At 40.5% G+C, this 10547-nt stretch overlaps 1 protein-coding gene across 1 annotated transcript; it reads right to left on the bottom strand.

Moving 5' to 3' along the window:
- Positions 1 to 240: 240 nt before the first annotated feature.
- On the bottom strand, positions 241 to 2897 carry VPS37B (vacuolar protein sorting 37 homolog B (S. cerevisiae)). The gene is made up of 3 exons (XM_010087150.1): positions 2732 to 2897; positions 2017 to 2099; positions 241 to 871 (listed from the first exon to the last, which is right to left on the bottom strand). The coding sequence occupies exons 1-3, from the start codon at positions 2874 to 2876 to the stop codon at positions 377 to 379; spliced, it is 723 nt and encodes a 240-aa protein (XP_010085452.1). The 5' UTR covers positions 2877 to 2897; the 3' UTR covers positions 241 to 376.
- Between the last annotated feature and the right edge of the window lie 7650 nt (positions 2898 to 10547).

Below are 10547 nucleotides of genomic sequence, written 5' to 3'. Positions count from 1 at the left end.
CCCAGTTTGCCAAACATACATCCAGCTGTGATGGGAATACATCAGAGCAGCAGAGGATGCTGGTTTACCATCACTAAAGAATTCAGAGCATGATTCGATTTGTAATGTCAGGAAATCCACTGTATGTTGTTTCACAACTTGTTGGATTTACAAAATTTAGACCCTACCGCCTTCCTAGAAAAACCTTGTTGTCACTGATATTTAAAACCAAAAATAATCACATTTACCAAACGCAATTGGAAGCCTCTGTGCCACAGCTCGAATTTTGTACTCCATTGTGCAAAAACCAGAGGCTTTCCACTGCCTACATGAAGTCTCTGATGGGGAGAAAGAGGAAATATAAGCACCAATACATAAGTTAGGCGCACCAAAATCTTCACTGGAGGATAAAGCCAGGATGTGGCGGAAGGCGAGGTGGTCTTTGGGGAAGAGCTGGAGGATACTGTGGGACAAACGGAGATGGGTATCCCGGCTGTGGCATCGGACTTGCTGCCTGAACTCCTGGTCGAGGGGGGAGAGGAGGATATGGAGCACCTGGATAAGAAAGAGCTGGTCCTGAACTCATGGCTGCAGTAAAAGGAGTAGGAAAGCGTCCTGCTGGGACTGAAGAAGGCGGAGGGGGTGGTATTCGTCGGGGCACGACAGAAGGAGGTGTGTTTGCATCCGAAGTGTAGGAATCTTGAGGTGCTGGTGTTGTTTCGGGTGCTCTCGGCTGAGGCTGAACCTGTGGAAGTCTCTGTCCCTTCAGCACCATTTCTTGGAGCTTCTCGATTTTCACGCGGCGCAGGTGAGCCAGTTTACGCTTGCTCTGGTACTCATCAATGAAGGAATCCAGTGGTATCTCACCATCAAGAAATTTTTCTGCCATATTCTGTCAAATATGGAAAAATCTCTTAGAGAATGGCATACTGCAAGAGAATCTAAATGGCTTATAACCTAAAAATAGTGTAATTTTGCCTGTGGTTTTCCAGCTTGCATATGGAAGATGACTGGCATACTAAGTGTTCTGAGCAGAAATTTAAATTCATTATTACTCATTACATTGGGAGTTAAATATAATTTTTGCTGAAATTTATACTGAAGCAACAGCAGTAAGAACATCTGAATCTAGCTCTGAACATTCCCCTCATCATCAGAGACAGGAATGAATCAAGCTCAACAGCTTTCCAGACTGCCAGCTAAGCTGAATTACAGCTTAGGACTTCTTGAAATGCCAACAGAAACACTGAGAGCTCCACAAGCCTCAGTACAGACAGGCAGATTATTGCTAAGCCAGGTTTAACACCCACGCTTACTTGTGCCTTTGGGTAAACGATGTTTAATAATTAAGAGAGGTGACCGTACATATAATCACAAAATCCAACTTGTCCTGGGAATGTCTTTTTGTGATCACAACTCAGGGCCAATGGGCCAATGAGCAGATTATTTCCACGATGCTAACATGCTATGTAGTTAGAGAACATCCTACAGGCAAACCAACAAACAAAACCGAACACATCCATTATTCTGAAATCAGAGCACCCTTCAGGCACTTGTATCACAGAGTGTGGTGATCACTGGCACCTAGACAGATACGTTGAAATCATAATGGAATATTTTACCGGAAATGCTGGAGAAAAAACAGTGCAGGAACAGTTTTTCATTAGGTTACTAACTGACATTTGCAATGGATTAATACATATACCAGTCAAACACAATTTAAAAAAAAATTTGCACATTTATACGATATGAGTTTGAAAGCAATGCCAAGGAACTGAGAGAGGTTGTTTGGCTTTCTTTTGTGAAAAGGAGCGTTTTATCTCTTAAACTTCAAAGATGTTAGGAGCAAAAAAATTACTCAAAAATATTCTCACTGAAACCAAATGACTGTTCACTGAAGTTCAAAGCAGAGACCAGACCATATTCTTAAAAACATCCCTGTAGTATATTACGTGTCCAGCACTACCCTGCAGCTCTATACACTGAAAGTCCTCAGTAATGGGTGTATGTGGCAGAATTGAAGTGTGCTGTCATTACCTCTGTGTCTTCCTCAATCTTAGCTCCCTCCGTCTGAAGCAGCGCTAGCAGTGTCTCCAGTGAAGCATTACTGGATTGTCTGTCTGTAAGGGCACAAAAACAACAGTAAGCGACAGCTGGCTCTAAGTGACTTCTAACTGAAGCTATGCAGTCACAGCAAGCATAGAAATTTCCAAGGCACAGATGTACAACCAGCCTACTCCATTGTTCTACACAGGGTGATCTACAGTAATAAAATACGTTAAGCAATTTAGGAATATTGTCAGAAGGCTAAAAGCCAAAATTTAATTACAATTATATATAATATTGAAAGACAAAGCACTTTAAAGTGCAGTATCAGACGTACAATATTTCATAACCCAGAAAGTCAAATGCAATATTCCATTTGATTTAGGATTAATCACTGAAAATTCAAATTATGTTTTGCCTTTTAACAGGGTAAATTAATTTGATTATTCAGAGAACAGTAGGTCAACAACAGGTAGGTAACCACCCAGTAACAGAGTTTACAGTATCTGTTACCAGGTGTCACAGATACTTAAAAAAAACATTAGAAGCACGACCTGTTTCAGAACTACACAAGAATGACATTTCATTTTGTACCCTAATTCACACAGCTGAAAATGAGACACCAAAACCAAACAAACAAAAAAGTGCAAAAGATTTACATTCACTTAGAAAACAGCAAATCGTAATTGGCAACAGCAGATGTTACCTAGTTTTGTTTTCTTTATCTGGTATGCTTCAAAAAGAACCTGCAGCTCTCGATATTTTTCAGTCAAATTTGATTTCATAGACTCCAACTTTGGCTGGTACAAAAGATTGCCTTCTGCCAGACTGCGGTTGCTGGCAAGAGTCATGTCCTTGCTGTGCTGAACATTTTGGGCCTGGAGAAAAAAGTGCATGAAATAACAGTGAAAATATTAAGCAAGACTAATGGTTATTTAGACAACATGAGAATTAAAAAACTTCTAAATAAACAACAGCGGGAATGTCTACTGTTTTGGTGGGTATGGTCAGCTTCAGCTATTGCGCTCTTTTCCCACAATCTCTTTTTTTCTGCTACACAAAATCCTTTCCACAAACTGTATTTTTACTGCTCTACTAATGTATTATTTCAGTAGAGTATCATCTAGAAGGCTTAAAAAGGTCTCTGCCGCAAACATCATGCTGATAACATCTAGAACGACAATGGATTGTTGAAGCTCACGGGGGTAAGACCATCAGAGGAACTGCACTGAGAACAAGGATATCTCCTTTCAGCTCTGAGTACCTGTGAACAAATTGCTTTCTGATCAGAAATCAACACTGACCTGAAGTCCCTTTCCTGCACATTTTTCTACACATGCCGCAGAGAGCTCATTAAAGTTTTCTTCTCCAAGTTGGACATGGTAATTACTTGAAGAGCAAACCAAATGACAATTCTCAGAAAACCAAGACTTGGCAAGATGCTGAGTTTGCTCATACCCACACACCATGGGATTTTATCAAGGCGCTCTTCACGAGCTCTGGGAGAGCTGAGCGTTTGGGGAAGCCTGCCCTGGATGTCACACTAGATTCATTAAAACATTCACACATCAAAATGGGGGCAAAGCACAAGGGATCTGATTCCCCATTTTCAGTCTGAATCAACAAGTGGGATGGTTCTCCCAAGGCACCACAGACTGATTCTACGAAGCTGCCTTCAAAATCAATGAAACCTTTGGTCCCCTTTTTGTGACCTCTTCCATTACGATGACCCTTCTAGCCCACATCATCCCTGTTCAGCTGTAACAGATCTTATTTATGGGCAGTTGCACTGACCTCAGTGCAAACACAAAGAATGCAGTGCTTTCTTCCTTTCACACTCATGGGTGGATAAAGGAGAGCCACACTGCAAAAACAGGAAAAGAAGAAAGCCAAATGATCTATTTAAAAGCCCCAGAAAAGGGCAGGAGCAGAATTCAGGTGTTCTTGGCAGTCTGACTATGTGCATCAGGTGAAAATATTTTCCAAGTATAGCAACAGTGTCTTCAAAAGCAATTACTTCCTTTTGAAATATTTACACACTGCTTTAAAATTCAGAATTGGCTCAATGTTACTTAAACACATCTTTGTTCCCAGATATTGGTCTTCAAATACCAGTTTTACTCTTTCACCCTTTTTTAGTAAACCACTTTAAAAAAACCAAGGATAATTCTGAGTCCTAAATTCTACATCAATGGAAATAAAATTCTATTCCAAATTGTATCAGAGAAACTGTACTTGCAATAACCATTTTGTCTTCTTGAGACTCTCACATCAAGCCTAAACAAGCTTCCAGACCTGGTGTGTTCAAACTTGAATCCTTTCCAAGAATAAAAAGAAAATCCTCTCTTCTCACTTTTGAATCCAATGCAAAATAATTTAAATTAAACTGGTTGCTTACATTTGTTTCTTCTCATAGGATCTAACGCTGTTAGACTTTCACTTTAGAAAGCCCAAGTCCTCCTATTTTACATCTTTTTTCTAACACTTATGAAGGGAACTAAAATTCACAGGATTTAACAGCTTAATTACTGCCATCCACCTTCACCAGCCATCAGCACAAGTTCTGTTAACCAGCCGTCTTCTGAACTGCAAGCCAAAGAAGATTGCGTGCAAAAAGATTCATGGTTTCTGATGCCTCTCCTCTTTCACCATTTTAATGAGCAACCTACTTCCTTCAAGCGACTTCAATTTGATCTGGCGATTGTATTTTCACTGCTGGTAAGGCTGATATACTCATTTCAAAGCAGTTGCGCAGTCAGTCTGGGAAGACCAGTTTTATGAGTGAACTTTGATCTTTCTTCAGGATGAAGAACGTGTACGTTTCCTCTAGAGAGAAAAAAAAGCCAGTGGACACAAACCTATAAACCTTTCACAAGCACAAATCCCCAGAAAAGAAACCTTTTACTGAGATCATATATAATAAAGAAGAGAAGGAAAACTCCAGGTAAACAGACAAAATAACAGAAAAAGCTTCCTTAAGTCAGATGAGGCTTTTGTGGTGTTTTTAAACACAACTTTCAACCCTCCTGCCTCAAGTACCATCATGTCTCTCATCAGGACCAGGGAGGGGAAGGAGGAAGCAAATGCCTCACTTTCTACAAGGATTTTCTGAATAACTTTATGTTAAAATAACTTCAAATGTGTAAAGCTGAATAAATATCAGCATGACACAGTGGACCTGACTGGTAAAAATAAGGAAAAAAATCAAAATTATGAGCTACCTACATCTAACGCAGAGTGACATCCTTTCCTGTCCTTGGCATCGCATATCTAGCAATTACAGACTAGTCTAAACTTAAGTGAAAGTCTTAGAAATACTTGGTTTATAACAGAAAAAGTTAAGGTATTTATAATCACACTTTAAGTTACAGTGCTTGAATTTACACAAGACTTAATGACTCAACTTCTTCCATAGTACAGCACTTCTAAGAAGGGGAAATTTTGTTCTACAGAAGTTGAACAAAAGCCATGATTGACATTTAATGATCAAGTCAAGCCTCGCTCTTGAAGTCTTCACTTCCAGCATTAGCCTGTGTCTAATTTCTTCAAAAGACGGACAGCTGAAGAGACAAGAAACTCAAACAGAATCCTACTCAAAACCAGGTCCTCAAATACAAGGTAAACTTAGGAATGACAGACAGAGCTGGTAAAGACCCATCCACCTGCTCAGGACATTTAAATGCTTCGTGTCACCAAAAAAAGCTTGAAGTGTCTGCAATGAGTAAATTCTATTTCACAACAAACAGAACAAACGTAATCCCAAAGCAATGTACCTTGAATGCAGTCACGATTTTAAAAACCAGAACAATCTCTGGCACTGATGCTAAGGTCCGCGTAATAAACTTTTCTGCAACTGTTCCACTGCATTTAGCAGTTCATGCAAGGAATCAGAAAAGCAAACACTGTGAAGTTAGCCTAAAAAGCCCTACAGAAGAACTTTCAAGAAACATTAACTAATTTAATACAAACAAACACACAAAACAGTTGAAAAATCATCCAAGGGTCAAAGATACAGTACAGCATGACCAGTCGATTAAGATGATTGCTGCAGCACAAAGCACGCTTTCAGCATCCATTCACAGCTTTCCACAAACCCAAGACAACGGCCGAGCAAGGAATAAATCCAATAGAAGTTATTTTATTGTCAGATGTGTTGTGCGACAAAAATGTGTATTACCTACTGCTACTGCATCAGACATTCACCTGCCTACTGGAAGTGCAATGAAAATAAGTTATTAGGAGAAATAAGCAAACGGCATGAGACTCCGGCAGAATTGCCAACAAGATTATTGAGGTCATGAGCACTTCAACAGGCAGGAAACATTAATCTGAAAACAGAGGAGAAATACCAGCCAGAACCACGAGACATAACAAGACAGGACAATATTAAAGAGAACGTATGCTTTTTTTTTTTTTTAACTGCTAAGCTCTCACTCTGAATTCTGCATGGGACAAATGGGGCAACGCTACTGAGCTGCTTATAAAGGATTGTAACGGCAGGAGGATTGCTCACCACTGAGTAGACCACTCAAACCAAACTGTCTGTGCTGCAAGAAAACGAAGCTATGGACACATAGAGGTTATTAAAGACAAAAATTATGGTTTACGCAGCACTTCAAAACTTAAGATGCTTAAAAAGTTTCTTTAACAGAAACAATTTGAATAATTTTACTTAAGGATTGCACTTCCAAGAACAGGCAGCAGCAAGTGCTTCAGGAATTGAGATTCTAATCCTTTCATCAACTGCAGTTTCACCCCACTTTTAAAAAAGGAAGAAAAATGTTGATAAAATTAAAGCAGAAGGTAGTACTAGCTTAGCAACATTTTTACTGTTTATCATTTATTCCAAAATAACAGTTTGCAGCAAGAATTATTTGTGCACAATGTCTCTGGGAAGTGTTGCTCCTGTTCATCCAAAAGCAGGTTCCCAGAAGAACAGTTCCAGAGCAGATGCCTCCTGTGGTGCAGCCTGAGCAGCTGAAATCCCAACTACCCAGGAAGTCCATCAAGCGCTGCTATAATTATAAACTTGCTTCGGCAAGCATCATGGCAAGTAGTCTCTCGGTGCATTAAAGAAAAAGTCTCTTAAGGAGCTACAAATAAAAAGACATTTTAACTGGCACCATTTTCATTGCTTTATACACAGCATTCATCCATGTTAGTTGTAGGTTTTTCTGGTCTTGCTCTATCCCATGTTCTCTCTTTCACTTACACATTCTTGTAAATTAGGAATAAAATACGCAGTCACACTGCGGAAGTATAACGATGCACATTCGGAGTGTCAACTGAACGCCTGAAACAGGAGCCGACAGGTGCAGAGCAGCAGAATAGAGACTTCTTTTACCGGAGAAGGTTTAAGAGCGCTTTTCATCAAGTACTGGTGCATGATACTACACCCCCTAACAACATCTGTTCGGTAATAAATATTAATACACAGTTCAAAGTAATTAGATTTGCTAAATTTAGATCTTCTGATTACATAAGTACTAGCTTTAAAAATGACAAAATAAAGGTTAAGAGGTAAGTTGCAATTCCTACGTGTTTATCGCAGAGGAAAGAGGCACCCAGCCCTGCAATCTGCACTCATCAGACACGGGCAGCTTACTCATTTGATGCTTCGCTGGAAGAGAAAAATCTATAGTTGTCACCAAGTCTAATTCCTAACTTTGTAACTAAATTTCATGTTTGGCAAACAAGAACATAACCACTTGCACAATGTGGTTTTAGGACAGGAGTGGGAATCCAAGAAATCTGGGCATGCATTCACACAGTTTTAACATGGACTTTCTGCACTGCCCGATCTTTTCAATCCGCGTTTGAGAAAAAGGCTACGCTCGAAAACCCCCTCTGTGCTTGCCAGTGTACTCTGAAACCACGGAACGAGAGGAAGGCAATACATTTCTGACTTCTTGATTTCACATAATTAAGGTCTTGAAGAGCAAATAATTTTTGGCAGTAGAACCTTAGCGGTCAGGAACACAATGCTGCACTGTTACTAAAGTGATGTTCCAGCAGATAAAAAGAAAACTCATTTTCACGGGAGAAATTCATCGAGCTACCACCAGTGTCAGGTCACAAACTCTCTCATCTACGCTGTTTAGAGTTATCACGCCAGATTGACATTTATAAATAACGTGCTTTTATTTCATGGAGATGAATACTGTAGATGTACTACAGAGACTAACCTCAAAGGATTGTAAGAAAAAAAGCCCTCCTCAATTTTAAAAGACCAGGAGCATGAGACAATCAGCTTCCTTCCTCTTTCTATCAGACAAGACGTTCGTTGTTCAAGCACTCAAAGCCCAGAGGCTTCAAAAACAACCTCACAGGCAGAAAAAGCAGCAGCTGAGCTCTTTGATGCCACATTTCCACATACCTGGGGATATGGTGTGAAGGACACCGTATATGCGCATTACCCCAGCAAAATATGAACGTGCACATGAAGCAGACACACAGATGTATAGATAGATGTATATATACACACCCACAATGACATGCACAAATCCTGCTCAGATGCTGCACAGGAACATGTTCCGTTTAAGGCTGGGAGGTGCCTATTTTTAGCCATTAGCAAGAAAGCTGAGTGGTTTTCCGAATCCTCTTTGTGAACAGAACACTGGGTTTTGAGCTGGGTTTCCCTTGCAACGAGGAGAACAAAGGGTTTTTTCAATTATGGAATAATCAGCTTTAGTCAACTTTGCCACTGAAAATACAAATGATCTCAGAGATGTGACTCAGGAATCGTAATTTAATTGGCATGCCACAGTGAAATTATGAATCTAAGGACTTTGGAATAACCCTACAACCCAGATACTATACGGACTGACAACCGAATACCTACACAAGTAGCAAGGAAGTCACCATGGTTCCTCCTTGATGTTCAGGATTTCCCTCTCTCCCTCTTCCTGCCACATACTTCACAGTGAAAATCAGGACCCAGTAGCACAAACTCAAGCAGAAAACTATTCAGTGAAGGCAAAATCACAATGAGGAAGAAGTATTTGAGCCTGGCCAATTCCTTCCAGGGTGGGTAAATGCGTTTCTAGCTGAACAGACTCTAGTAAAAGCCTCCGCAGACAATAAAAGAGGATTATACCAGACAGTAGCGTAGCCGTATTTCCACACAGCTTGAATACCTTCAAACCTAGCCACACTTTCCAAACACCACAAAATATTCCCTCAGGCCCGGAGAACTTTACTCTACAATTTAAAAGCTTTCTGTTGCCAACGAAAGAGGAAAACTGGAGGGTCAAATTCAGAGTATGGTCTAGTTCTGCAGTGAGAGAGAATCTTTTCCACTATGGTCACGAGGTTTTCTGTCACTTCTGACCTACAGTCTTAAGTGTGTATTGACAAACAACAAAAAAAGAGCCCACTGAGCCAGGTCTTTGCTCATGCTCCTTGTCAGAGGTCATGCTGAAACCAGCCGTACTGCACCCATTTGTATCTTTACAAAGTTAAGCCCGTTATAATCTGTTGACTTTCCTTAAATATTTAGTCCTGACCTAGAAAGGGTCCTTGTGTCCCCCGGTAAACTGCAGTGCCTCTAAGATCTCCGCATGTTTTACTTATCACAGCAGTATCTGTTTCTTCTGGAGTTTAAGCTCTTAAAATACAAGTTCATGTGAAAAGCTCATATGCCTGCCTCCCTCTCAAAATACAAATTGTTGCATAATGTGGCAACTAAATTCCCTAGAACACCTTATTATCTCAGCCTCAACCTTCAGCGGGCCTCCATCCGTAATACTTTGACAATTTGGTTTGAAGTGATACAGAACAATTTCCTCAGAAGAACCAAAAGGGCAGGAATCTTAGTTTGTGGGAAAGCAATTATAATTGATTTGACTTCATAAACTAAGCTTCTCTGTCAAGAATATACTATCACTTTTTATTTTTTACTGGGGCTTTTGTCCTCTAATTTCCAAAAATAAAAAACCACCAATAAATACAGGACACAGAGAAGCACAGCACAGTCCTGTCTTTTAAAATTTTAATGTGAATGGTTTCATCTTATTTGTTGTTAGCTGACTACACGGAGTCTCCTAGGAGGATTTTTTGGTCAAATAAACCTGGAACAGTCTCCTATCAGAACTGTAACACACAGAGTCCACTGGTGTATAGAAAAACCAGTAAAAGCCAACCACAGCAGCTGGAAGAAAACAGGCTTCTATTTTGTTTTAATAAGCACAGATCCAAAAGCAGGGCTTAAGAGTCTGATACACAACAAAGGCACTTCAGAGAGGCAAAACAAGCACCAGCCAGCCTGACAGCCCAGCACACCCACCCGGGCACCCAGAAATCTCCTTCAGATTGTTCGGAATTAAAGTTACGCCGAGATCAAGACCACAAATAGGACCGACTTCACCCTGACAAAATTCTTCACCACGGCCAAGGCACAGAACAAGGGCCCTATGAACGGAAAAACAGATCCCACCTCCGGCCCGTCCCTGTCGCCTCATTTAGGACAAACCGACAATTTGGGAGCCCCCAGCCCCCCTCCTCCGGCACCCAGCGCTCGGGAA

Source organism: Pterocles gutturalis, unplaced genomic scaffold (assembly GCF_000699245.1).
Source record: "Pterocles gutturalis isolate BGI_N339 unplaced genomic scaffold, ASM69924v1 scaffold46561, whole genome shotgun sequence".
Taxonomy (NCBI): domain Eukaryota; kingdom Metazoa; phylum Chordata; class Aves; order Pterocliformes; family Pteroclidae; genus Pterocles; species Pterocles gutturalis.
This window is presented reverse-complemented; position numbering and strand designations above follow the sequence as displayed.

Excerpts from the sequence above, each read along its gene's own strand:
- VPS37B (XM_010087150.1), bottom strand. The coding sequence starts at position 2,876 with ATGACTCTTGCCAGCAACCGCAGTCTGGCAGAAGGCAATCTTTTGTAC. Across the intron at positions 2,100-2,731 it reads GATAAAGAAAACAAAACTAG|ACAGACAATCCAGTAATGCT; the intron begins GTAACATCTGCT and ends GTGCCCTTACAG. Across the intron at positions 872-2,016 it reads AGATTGAGGAAGACACAGAG|AATATGGCAGAAAAATTTCT; the intron begins GTAATGACAGCA and ends CATATTTGACAG.